Below are 23036 nucleotides of genomic sequence, written 5' to 3'. Positions count from 1 at the left end.
CAGGTACAAACTCCTAGGAGCAAGCTTTTTCTGTAAAAGCCCGGAGAATAAATATTTTAGGCTTTTCAGGACAAATGCAACTACTTAACTCTGCCATCATAGCACCAAAGCAGCTACAGACAACACATAAGTAAATGAGCATGGCTGTGTTCCAATAAAACTGTATTTACTAAATAGGCCATCTCCTGCCATAAAGCATACTTCTCCCTATCTGTCCTCTCCCCCACATAAAGAAACTTCTCCATCATTGTCCTTCATTTTTTACAAGCTCTTTCTCTAGTTTTTCCTCACTTCCTTCTCACTTCCATGCTAACTCTTCTCTTGTCCATTCTCTAGGTAAGATCTCCAGAGGATGGAAAGAGTCAACAGCACATCATTGACTGAGTTCATTCTCACAGGAATTCCCTACCCACTCAGACTAAGGACATTTCTGTTTGTGTTCTTTTTGCTAATCTACATCCTGACTCAGCTGGGAAACCTGCTCATTCTAGTCACTGTCTGGGTAGACCCGCAGCTCCATGCCCGTCCCATGTACATCTTTCTTGGTGTTCTCTCCGTCATTGACATGGGCATCTCTACCATCATTGTCCCCCGCCTCATGATGAACTTCACTCTAGGCATCAAACCCATCCCCTTTGGCGGCTGTGTGGCTCAACTCTATTTCTATCACTTTTGGGGCAGCACCCAGTGCTTCCTCTATACCCTGATGGCCTACGATAGGTACCTGGCAATATGCCAACCCCTGCGCTACCATATTCTCATGAATGCTAAGTTGAGTACCTTGCTTGTGACTGGAGCTTGGGTGGCAGGATCCATCCATGGGGCCCTCCAGGCTATCCTAACCTTCCGTCTGCCCTACTGTGGGCCAAACCAGGTAGATTACTTCTTCTGTGACATCCCTGCGGTTTTGAGGCTAGCCTGTACTGATACAACAGTCAACGAGCAGGTGACCTTTGTGGACATTGGGGTGGTGGTTGCCACTTGTTTCTCCCTGATCCTCCTCTCCTATGTACAGATCACTCAGGCCATCCTGAGAATCCGTACAACTGATGGGCGGCGCCGAGCCTTTTCAACCTGTGGGGCCCACGTAACCGTGGTGACCATGTACTATGTGCCCTGTGCCTTCATCTACCTGAGGCCTGAAACCAACAGCCCCCTGGATGGGGCAGCTGCCCTATTTCCCACAGCTATCACTCCTTTCCTCAACCCCCTCATCTACACTCTGCGGAACCAAGAGGTAAAGCTGGCCCTGAAGAGAATGATAGGAGGCCCTGGGACTAAGAGTGAGGTTTGAAAGTGTCTGTCCCCCACTGGTGAAACCTTCAGTTTATCCTAATGCTTACATTTCAGTGAAGTTTTCTTTATTATTATTTTTCTCTTTTATGTAGCCATATAATATCAATACAATAAGATCAAACACAGTTTTAAGTAAAATACCACTTTCTAGCAGTTCCTTGGTATCCCCTTCAGACAAACAACCTCAGCTACTCCAACAGTAGAAAGTGAGACTAAAGTCACTCAAAAGCTGGCACACTTCCACATCCAGAGAACTGACAGAACAAAAGCACCTAATGGGCTTTTCAGCCTCTAGGCTTACATTGGCCAAGCTTAAGAAGGACTATAGTTCTTTTGATGGAAGGATGTTCCTCTGTTCTGTTCCAATTGGATATTAACTTCAACAGCTAATGCTAGAAGAGAAACTATAGATGCCGTGCTACATGCATGTTAACAGGCCTGGCTCTTGGGACTTCCTGAGGTCATCATAGGATGTGGGGAGGAACTAAAGTGCTTCCTCTCCCTTGCCTGCTGAAGAAATAACACTCCTCTTAAACTGGTGTTTTCACAAACCAAACAAATTAAACAATACCTCCCCAGCAAAAAGGCAATGAAGTCTTTTCAAACGTCTCAATAATAAATTCCCCCACACCAAAAAGTAAAGCTCAATATGAAATTTCCCATTGAAAGAAAATAGGGCAGGCACCTGGCTGGCTCAGTTGGTAGAGCTCATGGCTCTTGATCTCAGGGGTTGTGAGTTTGAGCCCCCATTGGGTGTAGCTATGGCTTAAATAAATAAAATAATAGGACAATTAACCAGGGAACCGAAATACTTTTCCCAAATGAGTATTTCATATCCATTTAGATTTGTGAGCTTGACAAGCTTTCATTAAGTTAGCTGGGGCCTAATCAATGTGGGCAAACTTGGTGCGGTATCTGTTGTTTCAATCCCTTCACACCTCCCATCTTATTCTGTTGTGATTCTGCCTCATTCTCCAGCTTTTCATAGTGGATGGTTGCTTATCCATGTGATGAATGATATCATGTTATCTATAAAACAAAGTCTCTTGGGCATAGCCGAGAGTCAGCAGTTTGGGCATGTAAATGTTCATTTCCAAAGGAAATTAGGTTCACCTAATTGATATAGGAGACCAAAAAACAAGCTGACTGACACAATTTTTCAGCATTTTGTTCACAAAACAAACAATATACTGGATATCAACTCCCTTACACTAAAACATTACTTCTGAAATCTTGGTCTTTCAAAATATTTAATAAATAAAGTGACTAAACTGTGAATTACAAAAATAAACTTAAAGCTACAGCTGATAACCCAAAAATATTTCCAAAGGCTATTATACATCTTGCTCCTATTTTCCCAGGTGCCTAGCACAATGGTTATCATACCTGTTGTTTTAACAATTAATCAAATAACATTAATAAATGAGAGTAATTGGGGCGCCTGGGTGGCGCAGTCGGCTAAGCGTCCGACTTCAGCCAGGTCACGATCTCGCGGTCCGTGAGTTCGAGCCCCGCGTCGGGCTCTGGGCTGATGGCTCGGAGCCTGGAGCCTGTTTCCAATTCTGTGTCTCCCTCTCTCTCTGCCCCTCCCCCGTTCATGCTCTGTCTCTCTCTGTCCCAAAAATAAATTAAAAACGTTGAAAAAAAAAATTTAAAAAAAAAAATAAATGAGAGTAATAAAAAATTCTTTTTTAAAAATCAAATAACATTAAAATGATCTGTAAGTGTATAATAAAAATACAGATCAAAATGGAGTAATTCTGAGGCAAATATTTGTGGGGTTTTTGAATTTCTTTTAACATTTATTTATTTTTGAGAGAGAGACAGAGCACAAGTGGGGGAGGAGCAGAGAGAGAGAGAGAGACACAGAATCGGAAGCAGGCTCCAGGCTCTGAGCTGTCCGCACAGAGCCCACCACGGGACTCAAACTCACGAACTGTGAGATCATGACCTGAGCCAAAGTTGGACGCTCAACCAAATGAGCCACCCAGGTGCCCCACATTTGTTTAAAAAGTAGACTGGACTCTACTACGAATTTGTTAAATTAACCTGTATTAAGTGGAGCGCAGGATGGTGGATGGTAATTTGTAGTACAACAGACTACAAGAGGATTGAAATAGAGAACTTTATCACTCACAGGTCCTGGAAGAATTACCCAGCATGCCTCAAGGAGTCACATGGGAGATCAAGGCAGAAAACAAACAGAGGCAGGACCTGGGGCACATGTCTTTTTTCAGGTCAGTAGGTGGAATGTTTTGGGGTTCCTAGACTAAAGGCAGATTAATCAAACCAAAAGAGCAGGATTTTAGTAAGCCACAGAGGACTCTTATTTAAAGGATACATAAGGGGGAATTCCTGGGTGACTTAGGTAGTTGACCATTGGACTTTGGCTCAGGTCATGATCTCATGGTTCATGGATTCGAGTCCCATATCAGGCTCTTCACTGGTGGCACAGAGCCTCTGTCTCTCGGCCCCTCCCCAGCTCAAGTGCTCTCTCTCTCATTCTCTCTCTCTCTCTCTCTCCCTCTTAAAAATAAACATTTATTAAAACTTTAAAAAATAAATGACACATAAGAGGAAGCTGCTAGGAGACAGGGGAGACTGTCGATCACAAGGGCTGTTGGGAAAGTCATATCAGGAACTTACATTTCCTTGTGGCTCTGAGGCTGCTATCCAAGGCATGAGCTTGCAGGAAGGACTAATGTCAGTTTAAGATTCCTGTGGGCTTCTTGGCTGTTGTACAGTAGGATGAACAATGGTGCAGGCACTATGGAAAACAGTATGGGGGTTCCTAAAAAAATTAAAAGTAGAATTACCAAATGACTCAGAAATTCCATTTCTGGGTACATACCCAAAAGAATTGAAAGTTGGGTCTCCAAGAGATATTTGTACACCCATGTTCATTGCTGCATTGTTCTCAATAGCCAAAAGTGTCCATTGATGGATGACTGGATAAACAAAATGTGATATACACATACATTGGAATATTATACAGCCTTTTAAAAGGAGGTAATTCTGGCACATGCTACAACATGGATAAATCTTTAAGATATTATGCTAGGTGAAATGAGCCAGTCACAAAAAGACAAATACTGTGTGATTTCATTTAAATGAATTCCTAGAATAGTCAAATTCATAGAGATAGAAAGTAGAATGGTGGTTGCCGGGGGCTGAGGAGAGGGGAGAGTGGGGAGTTGTTTAGTAGGTATAGAGGTTCAGTTCTGCAGGATGAAAGGAGTTCCAGAGATGATTGCACAAGAGTGTGAATATACTTAACACTACTGAACTGTATGTTTAAAAAATGGTTAACCTGGTAGGGGCACCTGGGTAGCTCAGTCGGTTAAGCATCTGACCTCAGTTCATGTCATGATTTCATGGCTAGTGGTTTTGAGCCCTGCACTGGGCTTTGGACTCTGTGCTGACCACTCAGAGACTGGATCCTGCTTTGGGTTCTATGTCTCCATCTCTCTCTGCCCCTCTCCAGCTCGTTCTCTCTCGCGCTCTCTCTCTCTCAAAAATAAATACATATTTTTTTAAATGGTTAGGCTGGTAAATGTTACATGTATTTAACCACAGTTAAAAAATAAAAATACAATAAGGAACGGGGCTGGGGAAAGATTAAGGAGAAATATAGATGAAAAAGTTAAGCCATATGTTCATTGATGCTGACTTAACATGAGGGGTCATTCCGCTGCTCTCATTACTTAAGTATGTTTGTAAATGTCCATAATAAAAGATTTTTTGAAAGCCATAGCTATGAAATTCTCAGGAAAGAGTTTTCTGAATAGAGGGAAAGGCTAGTACAAGGCCCTGGGGTGGATAAGAGTTTGGCATGTTTGAAAGGAAAGGGATGTCATTGAAGTGTAGTGCATGGGGGAGAGAGTGCACGGTTATAACACAGGTGCAGGCAAGGGTTGGAGCACAGAAAACCTTGGAAACTACGTAAGAAGTTTGGATTTAATCTACTATGATGGCCATTGTTAGTTTTCAATCGCTGTGTAACAAGTGATCACAAACTTAGCTGAAAACAAAGCCCATTTATTAGCTCACAGTTTTGTAGGTCAACAATCCAAATACCACATGACTTGGTTCTCTGCTCAGTATCTCACTAGGCTAAAATCAAGGTGTCCCTGAGTTGCATTCTCATCTGGAGGTCAAGGTTCTCTTCCAGGCTCACAAGGTTGTGGCAGAATTCAGTTCCTTGCAATTATAGGACTTAGGTCCCTGTTCCCTTGTGGGCTGTCAGCTAGAGGGCACTCTCAGCTTCAAGAAGCTACCCAAATTCCTTGCCACATGGCCTCTTCCATATTTTTTTCTAAGTTGTTTAAGTTTATTTGTTTTAAGTTTATTTTGACAGAGAGGGAGAGAGAGAATCCCAAGCAGGCTCCACACTGTCAGTACAGAACTCGATGTGGGGCCTAAACCCATGAACCATGAGATCATGACCTGAGTAGAAATCAAGAGTCAGATGCTTAACTGACTGAGCCACTCAGGCATCCTTGGCCTCTTCCATCTTTAAAGCCAAAAACAGAACTCTACCTCACCTAGAATCCTTCTTGTGTCTCAAATCTCTCTCCCAATGAAGAATTCAGTCCTTTTTAAGGACTCACCCGATTAATCTAGGCCCACAAAGGATAATCTTCCTATTTTAAGATCAATTCATTTGGGACCTTTAATTACATTTGCAAAATTCCTTCACATTAGTACCTAGAAGAAATTTTGATTGTGTTTGAATAACTGGAAGTAGGTATATACACCAGAGGGCAAAAATCTAATCCTGGAAGTCATCTTAAGCAGATGCTTAAAAGCTTCTCAACTTTCAGGGCACCTGAGTGGTGCAGTCAGTTGAGTGTCTGACTTCAACCCTGTTCTCATGATCTCACTGTTCTTGGGTTTGAGCCCCACATCTGGCTCGCTGCTGTCAGCCTGTCAGCGCAAAGCCCACTTCCAATCCTCTGTCCCCCTCTCTCTGCCCCTCACCTGCTTGCACTCTCCCAAAAATAAATAAATACTAAAAAAAAAAAAAAAAAAAAAAAAAAAAAAAAAAAAAAGCTTCTCAACTTTCATATGTGACCAAATGGATGCATTTCTAGAAATCAGCTGCAAGAGATGCCATTACCAGTCTTTGGGACACTTCAGCTTTGAAACCAGGCTGTCCCCCGCCAGTGACTGAGGCAGTGGGGACAGTAAGATCAGGCTATAGCTGCCGGACCCCAAATTAGGCAGTCTCTGCCCCAGGGCTCCCACTGGGCTGCCTGAGACCTCAGAACTGCACACTGCAGTCTAAAGCTCTTCCTACCCACTCTTTTTTTTTTTTTTTTTTTCTTCCTACCCACTCTTCTTCCTCATCTCTCTGGGCCTGCTGTTCTGATTCTTAGAGTCTACTTCCTGAAGAATCTGAATTAAAATACCTAACCGTATAGAAACCTCAATGTCATCTTCCCTTTCCTGAGAAGTGAAAGTTTACTTTCTCACTGGCAGGTCTATACTAGCCTGTTTCCTTCTTTCTTTTTTATAAAGTTCATTGATTTTGAGAGAGAGAAAGAGAACACAAGCAAGGGAAGGACAGAGAGGAAGAGAGAGAGGATTCCAAGCAGGCTCTTCACTGTCAGCGCAGAGCCCAACACAGGGTTTGAACTCAAACCGTGAGATCATGACCTGAGCTGAAACCAAGAGTTGGGTGCTTAATTGACTGAGCCACCCAGGCACCCCTAGCCTATTTCTTTCCTTTTTCTTTAATTTTTTTTTTAATTTTTGAAAGAGCACACAAGTGAGAGGTAGAGAGAGAGAGAGAGGAAGAGAGAGTACAGAGCCTAAAACAGGGCTTGAGCTCACACAGTGAAATCATGACCTGAGCCTAAGTTGTATGCTTAACAAACTGAGCCACCCAGGCACCTCTGGCCTACTTCTTGAAGAGAGATCCCAGTGGTACCCCTAGGACTGTCATACCAGGCATGTACTCCATTTTGCAATCTTGGGATGCCCTGCTTACCAATTTACCATCCATTATCCACACAAGACTAGAATTGTCAGTGTAACTCTCCTATCATTGCCTCTGTAAGTAGGCAGAGATTTGTCTGGTTTGTTCACCACTGAATCTCCAGCACTAAGAAGAATACCTACCTGGAGGGGCACCTGGCTGGCTCAGTCAGTATACCATATAACTCTTGATCTCAGAGTCTTGAGTTCAAGCCCCATGTTGGGCACTGGGCTTACTTCAGTAAGTACTTGTTGAATTAGTGAATGAATATAAGTAAATCTCTTGCCCTTTCACTTTATAAAAGGAGACAGTTAGCACCCCTGCCCTTCTTGCACCTCCCAACTTCTGTCATCTGTACTTTCTAAGTGTCAAAATCAATAATATTTCTATTTTATTCCATAACCATTAGTAGACTTGCCTTACTCTGTTTATGGTGATTCCAAATATAGAAAACCATTACAAATCATTTACCTAAAGGATGTTACATTATGACTGTGTAAATATTGTTCATACAGCCAGTTAAGAATGCTATGACTCTACACATTTTAATTGGCTACCTTTCATGTTTTCTTGCTCTCTATTTCTTTATCCTCAAGTTTTGACAAACTCCTAATCATCATTTCTATTCTAAGGAATTTTGTTTTTCCTCTAGAGTACTCCCTTTGAGACCTCTGCCCTCCATCTCAGGCTGTACTGGTTGTTCTCATTGGCTGCCACAACTGTCATCCTGGGTATTTCTTATAGATTGGATCCTTTGTTATCTGACATCTGTGTCTTAATCTTTTTTGTTTGTTTGTTTTTCATGTTCATTTTTATAGAATGGATTTTTTGAGGGGGAGAAAGAGCACAAGCGGGGGGAGGGGGTGGCAGAGAGAGAGGGAGAGAGGATCCCAAACAGGCTCCACACAGACGTCAGTGAGCCCAATGTGGGCCTTGAACTCATGAACCATGAGATTATGACCTGAGCCAAAGTCAGATGCTTAACCAACTAAGCCACCCAGGAGCCCCTATAGAATGAATCTTAAAATAACTTTCTAAGAAACAGTACATGGATTGTAAAACTTCTGGATCCTAACATCTAAAAGTGTCCTTGGGGTACCTGGCTAGCTCAGTTGGTGAAGCCAGTGACTCTTGATCTCAGGGTGGTGAGTTCAAAACCCACGTTGGGTGAGACCTTACTTCAAAAAAAACCAAAAAACATCCTTCTTCTGCCCTTTCACTTAATTAAATATTTGGATAAGTATGGAATTCTTAGCTGAAAATCACTGCTGTCTTTGATGACCTTGTTTTAGCTGTCATCCAGCATCCACTCTTGCTAACCAAAACTCCAATGCTAGTCTAATTCTCGTTTCTTTGTTGGCAAACTCTCTGGAGGCTTTTACAATCTCTTTTATATCTTCAGTATTCTGAAATTTCACAGTGTGTCTAAACCTTATTTCATTCCTCCTGCTCTGACTTTTGTGAACACTGATTTTGAAATTTTGTCTCCCTTCGGCTCTGAGAAAGTGTATATTATTGTATCCTTGATAATTTCCTCCCCTCTAATTTTCTTATTCTCTCTAGAATGCCTATTAATCAAATGTTGGACTTCCAGGATTCATTCTCTCTTTCTTTTACACTCATTTCTCATCTGTGACTTTTTATTCTTTCTCCTGGGTGATTCGCTTGAGTTTATCTTCCCCTTCCAATAAAATTTTCATTTCACCAAGCATATTTTCATTTTCAAGAACTATCTCTTTTTAAAAAATATTTTATTTTATTTTATTAAGTTTATTTATTTATTTTTGAGAGAGAGTGCCTGCATACTTGTGACTGGTGGAGAGGCAGAGAGAGGGAGAGAGAGAATTCCAAGCAGGCACCTCACCATCAGCTCAGAGCCCAACTCAGTACTTGAACTCACAAACCGTGAGACCGTGACCTGAGCCAAAACCAAGAGTCCAGTGGTTAACAGACTGAGCCACTCAGGTGCCCCTAAATTGCCAATTATTTTTTAATACTTTTCTGTTTTATAGAATCTCTATTTCCTTCAGGGTCATGTTTTTCTATTTCATTAATCTTTTTCTGCATAACTTACTCTTTTTTTTTTTTTAATGTTTGATTTGTTTTTGACAGCGCAAGCAGGGGAGGGACAGAGAGAGAGAGAGAAACAGAAGATCTGAAGCAGGCTATGCACTGAGAGCAGCAGGCCTAATGTGGGGCTCTAACTCACAAACTGCAAGATCATAACTTGAGCCAAAGTTGGAGGCTTATCCGACTGAGCCCCCCAGGTGCCCCATAACTTGCCCTTCTTTACCCCTGCCAACCTTACTTTGTCCCACAATCATGAACATATCCATCCTTTAGTTCTTCCCTCTTTTATTTTGCTTTTAGCAATGTCTCTCACATTTGTGCATATTAAATAACAAGAGTAGTACATGTTCATTGTAACATGTTTAAAAGCACAAAAGAGGGGTTTTTTTTAAATAAATTTAGCCCCTTTGGGGTGCCTGGATGGCTCAGTAGGTTAAGTGTCCGACTCTAGATCTCAGGCTTAGGTCATGATCTCACAGTTTGTGAGTTCAAGCCCTGCAACAGGCTCTGTGCCGGTAGCTCAGGGTCTGCTTGGGGTTCTGTCTCCTTCTCTCTGTCCACGCCCCCCCTGCCCCCACACACACAACTTGTGCATGCATTCTCTCTCTGTGTCTCTCTCTCTTTCTCAAAATAAAAAATAAACTTTAAAAAAATAAAAATAAGGAGTGCCTGGGTGGCTCAGTCAGTTAGGCATTCGACTCTTGATTTCCACTCAGGCCATGATCTCATGGTTTGTGAGACAGAGTCCCGAGTCTGGCACTGCACTGACAGCAGGGTGCTTGCTTGGAATTCTCTTTCTCCCTTTCTCTGTACCCTTCAGCAGCGCTCTCTCTCTCTCTCTCTCAAATAAACAAGGATAAATAAATAAACATTTAAAAACAGTATTTAAATTTTTTTCATAAATTAATTAAAAAATTAAAAATAGGGGCTCCTGGGTGGCTTATCCATTAAGTGTCCATCTTCAGCTCAGGTCACGATTTCACGGTTTGTGAATTCGAACCCCTTGTCGAGTTCTGCACTGACAATGCAGACCCTGCTTCAGATTCTCTGTCTCCCTCTCTCTCTCTGCCCCTCCCCCCTCAAAAATAAACATCTTTTAAATAAGTAAGTAAATAAATAAATAAATAAATAAATAAAACTTAACTAATTAATTCCCCTCTCATCTTATTCCCTGAGATAACTATGTTAAAGGCTTGTGGTAGCCTTCCTTAACTTTATGTTTCTAGAAATGTATAGAAATACCAATAAGCATGTATAGATTTTTGTTTTCCTTTTCAAATTTGCTATCAGACTATATACATTCTTCTACAGTTTGTTTTCCCCCTCTCCACATTACAATGTGTAATGCACCTTCCTTCAGGTCAATACATATGGATCCAACTCACTTTTTCTGAATAGCTGCACAAAATCCCTCTGAATGGGTTTCCATAATTTATTTAATCATTCATCTTTGGTGGGTATTTAGATTGCTTTGAGTTTTTGTCACTAAGAACAAAGCTAAAATCAATATCCAAATGCATTTATCTTTAGATATTAGTACTTTTTAAAAAAAATAGATTTTAGGGGTCCCTGGCAGGCTCAGTTGGTACAACATGCAACTCTTGATCTTGGGGATGTGAGTCTGAGCCCCACGTTGGGTGTAGAGATTACTTAAAAATAAAACCTTAGGGGTGCCTGGGTGGCTCAAGCAGCTGAGCATCTGACTCTTGATTTCACTCAGCTCAGGTTCATGGGATGGAGCTGTATGTCAGGCTCTGCACTGACAGCTCAGAGCCTGCTTGGCATTCTCTCACTCCCTTTCTCTCAGCACCCCCCCCCTGCATATTCTCTCTCTCTCTCTCTCAAAATAAATAAATAAACTTTAAAAAATAATAAAATCTTTAAGAAATAGATTTTAGAAGTTTGAATTTTTAACATCAAAGAGGACACAAAGTTTTGATTTTCTTATAAACACCTTTATTACATTTGTTTTTAGCTACTCTTCTAATTACATCAGAGGAGAGCTGTTACGTTCATTCTCTAAAGTAACACTCTTGTCAAAGTAGCTTGCATAAAACACTCATATAACCATCGTTATATTGGTTTGGGTTATATATTGGTTATATATTGGGTTATATTGGTTGGGTAATTGAAAGACATTTGGCATATATAACATCGTGTCAATTTTAGGTGTACAACATATTGATTTGAGGGGCACCTGGGTGGCTCAGTAGGAAGAGTGTGTGACTCTTGATCGCGGGGCTGTGAGTTCTAGCCCCACATTGGGTAGAGAGATTACTAAAAAATAACTTTTTAAAATATATTGATTTGACACATTTATATACTATATGACTGCCATTGCAGTGATAATTAGCACCTCTATCCTGTCACATAATTATCATTTCTTTTTAGTGGTTAGAATAATTAAGATCTAGTCTCTTAGCAAGTTTGATTATTATAATACAATATTGTTTGCGTACTGTTAATATTAGAAGATAGTAATGTGTTATTTCTCCAAAAGCTATACCAATTAATGCTCCTGATTCATTGTGTTGAATAAAGTTAATATAATATATATTCCACATTATATGTCAACTATATATATAATATAATGTGTGTGTTTGTATATGTATGTATGAATGCCCATTCTCACCTATACTAGATCATATCAACTAAGTTTTGCCAATCTGTTAGCTCATCTTTGTTTCAATTTCTCTGATTAGTAAAGAAATTGGGTATCCTTTATTAGATGTATTTACCGTTCAGAATTTTTCTTCTATCATTTGTCTGTTTATATCACTTACCTATTTTCTATTGAATTGTTGACTTTTTCCTCTCAATTCATAAGAGATCTTTATATGTTAAAAAGTCATCTGCTGATATGAGTACACATATTTTCTTCCAACTGTACCATTTGTTTGTGTTTATTCTGTCTTTTCATTCCAAAATTTTTATTTAAGTGCAGTAATGTTTCTCCTTATGGATTCTGGGCTTCTGTTTTGCTTGAGAAGTTCACCGCAACCCCAAGATTTTCTAATATCCTAAATTTTCTTCTAACATTTTATAGTTTTGTTTTGTTTGTTTATATTTTTATTCCATCTGAAATTTATTTTCACATATAGTACAAGAATCTAGATTTATCTTTCCTCTAACAGAAAATCATTTGCTACTCAAAGGACAACAGAAAGTAGCCAAACCAACAGCAGACTCTGCCCTACTTAGCCTGAAATTTTCAAATGAACTCATGGGTCCTAAATTTTTCCTTACCAATTTCCTTGTGGGAACTCTAGTAACCAAAAGACCATACAATGTAGGGATGATAGAATAAACATTTTAAATATTACACTGAGGTACAAAGGAATTGATTCTAAAAGCCGAAAGCTCTTTGGAGGAGATAAAATACAGGGTGGCCATCTTCCTACCTCTCTTACCTTTTCCTGCCCCTTCCAGAGTATGGTCACCATCAAATGTTTCTGGAATGCTGGGGATGCTCAGTAGATGTATTGGGTATCTTTCCTCATCCTTCTGGACCAGAGTTTTAGTACCTTGCGGTGACAGGTAGAATGGAACAAGTTAGGGAATCTGCACTTTGTAAGATTTATGCTAAGTATGTCCTCTCTGGATTAATTTTCCTGTTCTCTCAGTACTCCGTGTGGTCTTTTCAACATGTCTTCACATCTTCTGCGAAGCCACAAAGACAGGTGTTCAAAGCAGCACAGCTAGAGGGGATGCGGCAGCTGGAGGGATATAAGAGAAGGGACTGTGCCACTTGGGGTAGGTCCACCCCAGGCCCCATCATTCCTGTCTCCTGACAGGGAGACTCCTACTCGCTGCTGGTATTGACACCTCTGGGATTTGTTTCTGTAAAGGAAAGTTTCCCCTGCAAACCCCTCTCTGTCAGCTGCCCTCCCTCAGATGAGAGGATGCTGGAAACCCAGACACTCAGAGTCATTCATGGCCATGCCCTTGAGAATTTTATTAAAGCAGCAGGTGGGAAAATGGGCTCAGCACATCCCTGGGGGTGTAACTGCATGCACCAGGCTCACAAGCCTCCCTCTGACCTTCTCTTCCAACTTAGTAGCCTGAGCCAAAAAAGGGCCAAATCCCAGGAAAGTATTTAGCATCAGCTTGCTCTCCCAACAGGACAGGGCAATCAGGACAAGCACTAATGGTCCCAAAGGGAGCTCATGATAAGGCCACCTCCCCTCTCCCTCTAACAAATATCCAGGACAGATGGTGAGAATAAGGATCAGGGGCTAGGACCAAGGAACAATGAGGCACTCCAGGTTCTGGGGGAGAGGGGAGAGTCCAAACCAGCTAGATTGAGCAAGACCTCACAGTGGGAATCAGGGGAGGGGCGTGGGGCAGAACAAGCAGACACCCTCGATGAGAGGGTGCAGAGACTATTCTTCCAAGCAAATTGGATGTTTCCCCACACAGACCATGAGCACATCCCTCCAGAAGGTAATACCAAGAATAGTATCGGTGCAGGGGCAAACCTCTGGGTCGAGATGGTATTAAGAGACTTAGAAGAAAGGGGGCTCCTGGGTGGCTCAATCAGTTGAGTGCCAGACTCCTGGTTTTGGCTCAGGTCATGAGATCATTGTTCGTGGGTTCGAGCCCCACGTCAGGCTGCATGCTGGCAGTGTGGGAGCCTGCTTGGGATTCTCCCTCTTTCCCTCTCCAACTGCCCCTCCCCCGCTTGCTCTCTGTCTCTCTCAAAATAAATAAACTTTAAAAAAAAGAGAGAGAGGGGCGCCTGGGTGGCGCAGTCGGTTAAGCAGCCGACTTCAGCCAGGTCACGATCTCGCGGTCCGTGAGTTCGAGCCCCGCATCCGGCTCTGGGCTGATGGCTCGGAGCCTGGAGCCTGTTTCCGATTCTGTGTCTCCCTCTCTCTCTGCCCCTCCCCCGTTCATGCTCTGTCTCTCTCTGTCCCAAAAATAAATAAAAAACGTTGAAAAAAAAAAAGTTAAAAAAAAATAAAAAAAAAAGAGAAAGAGACTTACAAGATGCTGAAGTGGCACTTGTAAAACTCACGCTTCCTTACCCATCTCACAGTTGGGTCCTCACAGAGGCTCCTTGTGCTGGGGCACACGCTGTGGGTATAGGTCTTGTTCTTCTTACAGCCCTTCTCAGTGGGCAGCCCTGGAACCTTCTCCATCACATCACAGCAATATTTGTATTCACCAGAGACCTTTGCTTTGGGCCTGTCAGCATGATGACAGAGGAGGCTGTGGGCCCCAGAGAAGCCAGGATGGCCCAGCAAGAGGAACGTCCATGTCAGAAGCACGTTTTCTGTTAGAAAAAGGGGAAAGGTAGCGAAAGAGAAACCCGTCTCCTAAACCAGAAATCTAAATCTTCATGTGCTCAAAGCCCAACCCCTCCCTGCAGGATTACAGACGCTCTCTACTTGTCTCCAAGAACACTCAGTCCCCTGCACTTATCCCAGAAAATCATTTTAAGTAATCTTTCTCCCAACATGCAACTTTCTCTTCTCTCCAGTTCCTCCCATCCCACTGCTAGGGCCCAGTACATGCTTTTTTTTTTTTTAAGTTTGTTTATTTTGAGAGAGAAAGAGAGCAGGGGAGGGGCAGAAAGAGAGGGAGAGAGAGAATCCCAAGCAGGCTCCATGCTGTCAGCACAGAGCTCAATTCCACAAACCTTGAGATCATGACCTGAGCTGAAATCAAGAGTCAGATGCGTAACCAACTGAGCTAACCACACACCCCTCTTAATTATCCTTCTTAAAACTACACTTATTAAAGAAATTGGGGTAGGGGGTTCTGTCACTCAAAGAGGTGGGCACCCCCCCTGGTTCTTTATGGTCTTTTATAGGAGAGCAAAACTGAACCCCAAGTGATATTTGGTTCTCCCTCAAGCAGTAAACTAATTTATAGAGTGTTCTATAGTGATGCCTTTAAAAGTTTAATATGCATATAAATCTCTGGAGATCTTGTTAAAATGCAGGTTGCGGTTCAGTAACTTGGAATGGGACCTGAAATTTTCATTTCTAAAAAGCTACTGGGTAACTTTGATGCTGTTGGTCCAAAGGCCACACTTCAAATAACAGGGCTTTGGAGTTTACAAAGACCTCTTACTTATACAAGATCATTATCCTATCTGTGAGGTAAGACAGTTATTCTGGTAACCCAGTTTTTATTGACTGTTCAAAAAAGTTAAATTAATTGCCCAAATCATACAACATCATGGAGCCAAACTCAAACCTTAGAACTTTTTGGGCCAAGGAAAAGTGTCTGCTCTGCTCCAATTTAGTTTAACCTGCTGGCCCACTATATTATCTACAAATATAAAGCCCTTCCATTGGAAACCTGCTTCATATCTGTACAAGAAGAAAAGAAGAAGAAGAAGAAGAAGAAGAAGAAGAAGAAGAAGAAGAAGAAGAAGAAGAAGAAGAAGAAGAAAGGAAGGAAGGAAGGAAGGAAGGAAGGAAGGAAGGAAGGAAGGAAGGAAGGAAGAAAGAAAGAAAGAAAGAAAGAAAGAAAGGAAGGAAGGAAGGAAGGAAGGAAGGAAGGAAGGAAGGAAGGAAGGAAGGAAGGAAGGAAGGAAGAAAGAAAGAAAGGAAGGAAGGAAGGAAGGAAGGAAGGAAGGAAGGAAGGAAGGAAGGAAGGAAGGAAGAAAGAAAGAAAGAAAGAAAGAAAGAAAGAAAGAAAGAAAGAAAGAAAGAAAGAAAGAAAGAAAGAAAAGAAAGAAAGAAAGAAAGAAGAAACAGCAGCAGCTTCACCAGCCTCTCCTTTCTCTTGTGTTTATTCTGCCTTACTCATAAGAACCTCACTGGGGCTCCTGGGGGTCTCAGTTGGCTAAGCATCAACTTCAGTTCAGCTCAGGTCATGATCTCGCGGTCTGTGAGTTTGAGCCCCGCATCAGGCTCCATGCTGACAGCTCAGAGCCTGGAGCCTGCTTCGGATTCTGTGTCTCCCTCTGTCTCTGCCCCTCCCCTGCTCATGCTCGCGCTCTCTCTCTCTCTCTCCCTCAAAAATGAATAAAGTTTTTTAAAAATTAAAAAACAAACAACAAAAAAAGGACCTCACTTGGTTACTCATGCACTCCTGTTTTCCCACTCTTCTCTCTGGAGCCAACAAAGGGTCACCACAGCTACCTCCACCCCTCCAGTGAAATATGTCACATACCAGGTCTCCATCCTACACATGCTCCTTTACCCAGCCCCAGGCTGATGCTCCTGAAGAGTTAGGTCCTGAAGACTCTGTGGCTGGAGGGGTTCTGGAGCCTCTCTCCTATTAGCCTGTGTTGTTACAGCACCTAACTCTAGGGGGTTGGGGTTGGATGGGATGGGATGAGTAACTTGGGTACTGACCGATCCCTTCTGGATGCTACAAGACGCTGAGACTTTCTGGCCTGACACCCAAAGCAGACCTTTTTCTCTGTTCCATTTAATGAATCCAAACATCAAGAGCAGAATTTTCCTGCCGAATCGCTATCCTCTACAGCTGAAACTAGCTATACTGGAAAATAAATAAATAAATAAATAAATAAATAAATAAATAAATAAATAAAATACTAATGATAAAGGACAGAATTTTTCTGTGGAAAGAAGACTTCACACAGTATGAAGTGCGAAGAGAAGCAAAGGGAGAGAGCCTGGATGGCTGGGCCCCCAAAGCCACTTTGTCTCCACTCTCTGGACCTCTCTTTGCCAAAAGGTATATTGAGAAGGGGTCCCTGTTCCCTCTACGGAAAAGCGACGCAGCTCTGAAGGACACAATACAGCTACGGCAGCAAAAATCCCTCCTTCAACTTTGACCCAGCACAAGAAAAAGACGGCCTCTGCCACCTCGACTCTCCCCCAACCTCCAAGCCCCCTAGTAGCCTTGAGGTCCTCTGACTGGAGGATCTGGCAATCAGAGGGTCTGGGGAAAATATTGTTTATAGTTTTCCAGAAAAGGGAGGACAGCAAGAAAGAAGTGAGTGGGGGCTGAGAGACTCTTGGAGCAAAAGGGCAGGGCCTGAGGTCTGAGGGAAGAAAGAGGAGGCTGGTGATAGGCATAGCCTATCTTTACTAGCCTCCCGGCTACTATGACTTAAGATGCTGACCCTCAAAGACCTCTCTTCCCTCCATCCACAGCCATGGCTTTGTTTTCCGAATGTTTGCCCTGGAACCACACTCTAGAACTCTTTGTCTGACCTCTGCAGCCTTTGTCAACCTCCTGGGGTGGCCCACTGTCTTAGTTTCTCTGCTTGTTGGCTATTCCAGCCTGACCTCTCAGCCCTTGTGGGCCTCCTTCTTCCATGTTCCAGAACTTCTCATGTGATACAGAGCCCACCTGATCTACCACAAGCCAATGGGCAGGGACCATTATTCCCAGACTAACTAAAGAGCTATTTACCTAGAAATGAAAAGGTATATGAAGTGGTGGAGGAAAACCAAGGCTTGAAATATGTACAATTGTGTCATATAATTAAATAATTTGCCCATTCTAGGTACCTCATGTAAGTAGAGTCCTACAATATTTGTCCTAAGTATTTTTCACTTAGCATGATGTCTTTAGGATTCAACCAAGTTGTAGCTGTATCAGAATTTCATTCCTTTTTAAGGTTGTATAATATTCCGTTGTATGGCTATGCCACATTTTGTTTACCCCTTCATCAGTTGATGACGATTTGTGTTGTCTCCACTCTCTGGCTGTTGTTAATAACACTGCTATCTCCTTAAAGGCCCTATGTCCAAATACAATCATATTGGGGGTTAGAGCTTCCACATCGAATTTGGGTGGGATCCAGCTTAGCCCACAACAGGCCTGTTTACCCAGACCCAAGTGGAACTTGGTGAGTAGTCACAGCTCCTCTCCGCAGAGAGTACTGGTTCAGCCTGAGAGTCTTCATCTCTGACCCCAGTTCCCTAGTCTTTAAGACCACGCCCCCCGTTATGTTTATGAAGTCTTTCTTAAGGCAGATAAGTGTGCAATCACATAATGTACATGTCTGTTTCCTTAGTCACAAGCACATTCCAGCCTGCCTCCCCTTGCTATGCCCAGTTCTGTGATGCATGTATCTTTCCCAAGTCTCTTCAGATACATACTTCCAGTCTATATGGATCTACAGCTCATCCTACATCTAACTGTGTCCATAATGTGAACATTTTATTAGGTTAAAATTAACCTAGAACTTCATTTTTTTTTTAAGTTTATTTATTTGTTTTGAGAGAGGGAAAGCATGAGCAGGGGAGGAACAGAGAGAGAGTGAGAGAATCCCAAGCAGGCTCCACTGTTGGTGCAGAGCCCAACTCGGGACACAAACTCACGAACCCTGAGATCATGACCTGAGCTGAAATCAAGAGTGATGCTTAACTGACTGAGCCACCCAGGTGCCCCAACCTAGTACAGTGTAGGGGGGCACCTGGGTGGCTCAGTTGGCTAAACGTCCGACTTTGGTCTAGGTTATGACCTCACTGTTCCCAAGTTTGAGCTCAGAGCCTGGAGCCTGTTTCAGCATCTGTGACTCCCTCTCTCTCTCTCTCTCTCTCTCTCTGCCCCTCCCCTACTTGTGCTCTGTCTCTATCTCTCAAAAATAAATAAACATTAAGAAAAGAATTTTTTAAATTGTTTAAACAAATAAAATAAGGTAAAATAAATGAATGAATGAATAAATGAATGAATGAATAAAAGATAGTGTAGGGGACTAGTTAAGAGCAGATTCAGAGGATTCTAGGACAGCTGGGATTTGAATCCCAGTTCTGCCACTGACTACCTATGTGACCTTAGGCAAGTTAATCTCTCAGTGCCTCAGTTTGCTCACTGGGAAAATGGATGTGAGTAATAACTTCATGAGCAGGGCCAGGAGTAAGATGGAGCAAGAGAGGCACCCAGGGCGCAGAAGTATACCTGTGTGGCCCTGAGTCAGTGCCTCTTGAATGCTGCACCCCAGATGCCTCTCTCGCCTCATTCCTGGTCCCAGCCCTTTGTAAATGTTAAATGAGCATAACACTTAGTGCTTGGCATGGAGTAAGAGATACATAAATGTAATATAGGCATTAGCTGCCGGTAGTGGTGGTGGCTGTAGTAAGTAACAGTATCGTTATTTTTAGAAGAGTATTCTAGAGGAAGAGCAACACCGGATCATGACAAAACTGATTTCATTAAAAATTGTTGACCTTTTGCTTCATCGCATCTCTAAACGCAAGATGCATCACCAGCAGCTCTACTGGAACCACCCTTGGAAATTTAGCCCGGGTTCTCGCTCTTGCTACATCTGCTCGAACCGGATGGTCTGCTCCTGAAATACAGCCTCAGTATGTGCAGCCAGGGTTTACGATGGTAGCCAGGGTTGAGGACAGTAGCAGAAGTCCTAAAGGATTCTCCAAGGTGGACTGAGTGAATTTCCCTGAATGGATTATCCCCAACATCTACCCGATGGAAGAAACAATGCTACCTTTTTACACAAAATTTTTGAAAAGAAAAGACTTCAGGGGCATCTGGCTTGCTTAGTCAGTAGAGCATGTGCCCTTGATCTCGGGACTGTGAGTTCAAGCCCCACCTTGGGCGTGGAGCCTACTTAAAAAATATGTGGTTTGTTTTCCTTCAGTTATATAAAAGGATTCATGCTGGGGCCGGGGAGGGTGGGGGGAGTTGGGGGGAGGCATTGAGCGTCTTGCTATAGCACTCTGCTAAATGCTGTGAACAGGGCAAAACAAGCACAACGAGTTCTCTATGCCTGAGGAGCTACCAGTGCAGCCCAAGAAACAGGTATGGGCTCTACCCTTGATAAAAGGAAAACTATAGTGGGGGTTCCTGGGTTCTGTCAGGTGAGCACCTGTCTCTTGATTTCAACTTGGGTCATGATCTCACAGTTTGTAAAATTGAGCCCCAAGTCAAGCTCTGCAATGACAGCACGGAGCCTTCTTGGGATTCTCTCTCTGCCTTTCCCCAGCTTGCTTGCGTGCGTTCTCTCTCTCTCTCTCTCTCTCAAAATAAATAAACAAACTTAAAAAAAAAAAAGTCCAGGGAAGCCCTGACCTCCCCTCTGACTGGAATGACTATTTAGAGTGACAAAGCTAATACACATTGTAAAGAGCAGCAAAAAATGTTACATGTTAGATTATGGCCAGAACGATAAAGGTACTGCAGCCTTCCACAGAGGCTGGAGTAGTCAGGAAGGGACATTAGGAGGTACAGAGGTGGCAGGGAATGTGGGACCAGGAGGAGCCTGGCCAAAGAGGGAGGCAAGAGGCAGTGGGTGGTAAGGCGGAGGCCTCAGGGATGAGAGTGAATACTACTGATTGTAATAGCAATTTGAGACCACTAAGAGATGTGGGACAGATGAGGGATGTGATGCAAGTGACATTTAAGAAACAGTTTGCAGGATGGACTAGGGAGTGAAGGTGGTGGTGAAGGGTAGTCTGAAAGTGAGTAAATGGGGGTCGGAGGGTGAGAGGCGATTCTCCAGAGTGCAGTGCTAACGAGCTAGACTAGGGAGAACCTGTGGAAAACAGAATATTTCCACAGGATTTGATGAAATATAAATAAGAGAAGTATTTTAATGGAAGGATTGATCTTTTTTTGTTGTTTTGGTGTTTTTCCTGGGTTTTCTGCTTTTAAGAAGAAGGACAGTGGAAGTAAAGCCTAATTAATAGAACAGTAGGGGTGCCCGGGTGCCTCAGTTGGTTAAGTGTTTGACTTCACCTCAGGTCATGATCTCACGGTTCGAGTCCCATATGGGGGTGGGGGCCTCTGCTGTCAGCACAGAGCCCCCTTCAGATCCTCTGTCTCCCTCTCTCTGCCCCTCCCACCCCCCTCTCTCAAAAATTAAATAAACATATAATAGAACAGGCGTATCTTCTACTTCTACTGGGAGGTAAAGTTGAGGGACAGAGCTACTTTAAGAAAGAAGATAATTAAGTGTGGCTTAGATATGCTGATATGTGGGTGGGAATCATTGTTTGAGATCAGTCCCCATCAGAGAGACTCTGAATCAAGACTTTTGTCCAGCTTGGCACCCATTATGACTAACACTGTTTCTAGAATGCCACCAGGCTCTTTCAGAAGAGTAAGAAAGCATCATACATTCCTTGACTCAAGATAATGCCCAGAGGGGCGCCTGGGTGGCTCAGTTAAGTATCCGGCTTCTGCTCAGGTCAAGATCTCATGGTTCCTGGGTTCGGGCCCCACTTCAGGCTCTGTGCTGACAGGTCAGAGCCTGGAGCCTGCTTCCAATTCTGTGTCTCCCTCTCTCTCTGTCCCTCCTCTGCTCACACTCTGTCTCTCTGTCTCTGTCTCTCTCTCTCAAAAATAAATAAACATTAAAAACTTTTTTAAAAAACCCAGAAAACATAGTACCCAGAGCTTTGCTAAAAGGGAAGTAGTGTCACCAACTAGACCCCAAGATCTGACCTTTGTTGCCCACCTGTTTTTACTCACCCACCGTTGTCCCACATTTTTCCTTAAGCTCTTCTTTTCAGCTTATCTCTTAACTCAGGCAAATGGAAACAGAAGCCACCTCTCAAATGATAGCAACTGCCCTGGCAAGACCTCCAGCCAGCCCAAACCACCTAGACCAGTTTGACTGTAACCCCCAAAACTCCTGCTTATGCAGATGGACAGTGGAGTGACCCCTAGAATGACCAACATTCTACTACCGTTACTTTATGATAATACTAAAATCTCCACCCATGGAGAAGCACAAATCTCATTTACATACCATACAATGTATATATAGACATGTTTCTGTAAGGCATATGCACAGCCTTATACCTTCCTCTACATAGGATGACAGGTTGATAAGTTTCCTTATCTGAATATTCATAAGGGCACCTGGGTGACCTAATTGGTTGATTTACCAACTCTTGGTTTTGACTCAGGTCCTGTTCTCACAGTTCATGGGATCAAGGTCCACTCTGGGCTCTGGGCTGAGCCTGGAGCCTACTTAAGATTCTCTTTTCCTCCCTCTCTCTCTGCCACCCCGCCACACATGTGTGTGCTTGTGTGTGCACATGTGCTCTCTCTAAATAAATAAACATTTTAAAAAAATCTCCCTCCCTCTGTCCCTCTCCCCTGCTCGCCCCCTCCCTCTCTCTCAAAAATAAAAATAAATATTAAATAAATAAATATTCATCCTAACCCTAAATAAAAGGAACCCTTCACCGTTGCTCGTGGAGTCATGGCTTTCGAATTTATTCCCCATGATCTCCTTATTTGCTGCAAATAAGGTTTTCTTAGTACAACAACTCCACCTGGTGTATCTGTGGGTGTATCAACTCATGTTGATTCAGTTATAATCCTGTGTCTTCAGTATTGATTCAGATTACATTGACTTAACTAATTAATAATGATAATAATAAATTACCCTGAGAGATGTGCTTACTTAATGGGTCAATGTGCATAGGAACCAGCAAGCCCACAGCTCTTACTGGTGAAAAATTGGAGTTAAAGGGCTCAGAAGATGTTAACTAACTGGGATTTAAGTAAAATTAAAAGGAATAAGTAAATAAATGAATAAATAACAAACACAGAAAAAATAAATTAAGAGGAGCTGTGGAATTACACCAAGTGAAATTTGAATCCGAGAAACCCGCTCACTAATCACTATGTGACCTTGGGAAAATTACATGAATTCTCACAGTCTCTGCTATAAAGAGTAAATAAAATTTCTCAGAAAGAAGAAAGAAAGAAAGAAAGAAAGAAAGAAAGAAAGAAAGAAAGAAAGAAAGAAAGAAAGAAAGAAAAGAGAACGAAAGAAAAA

General features: G+C 42.6%; 1 protein-coding gene across 1 annotated transcript; it reads left to right on the top strand.

Annotated features, from left to right (window-relative positions):
• Nucleotides 1-352: 352 nt before the first annotated feature.
• On the top strand, nt 353-1533 carry LOC131518216 (olfactory receptor 10G3). The gene has a single exon (XM_058740807.1). It carries the CDS (start codon nt 353-355, stop codon nt 1292-1294), a length of 942 nt encoding a protein of 313 aa, XP_058596790.1. The 3' UTR covers nt 1295-1533.
• Nucleotides 1534-23036: the final 21503 nt, after the last annotated feature.

This window comes from Neofelis nebulosa, chromosome 7, assembly GCF_028018385.1.
Source record: "Neofelis nebulosa isolate mNeoNeb1 chromosome 7, mNeoNeb1.pri, whole genome shotgun sequence".
Lineage (NCBI taxonomy): Eukaryota > Metazoa > Chordata > Mammalia > Carnivora > Felidae > Neofelis > Neofelis nebulosa.
This window is presented reverse-complemented; position numbering and strand designations above follow the sequence as displayed.

Bases quoted from the DNA above. Each gene is read 5' to 3' on its own strand.
- LOC131518216 (XM_058740807.1), top strand. From the start codon at position 353: ATGGAAAGAGTCAACAGCACATCATTGACTGAGTTCATTCTCACAGGA.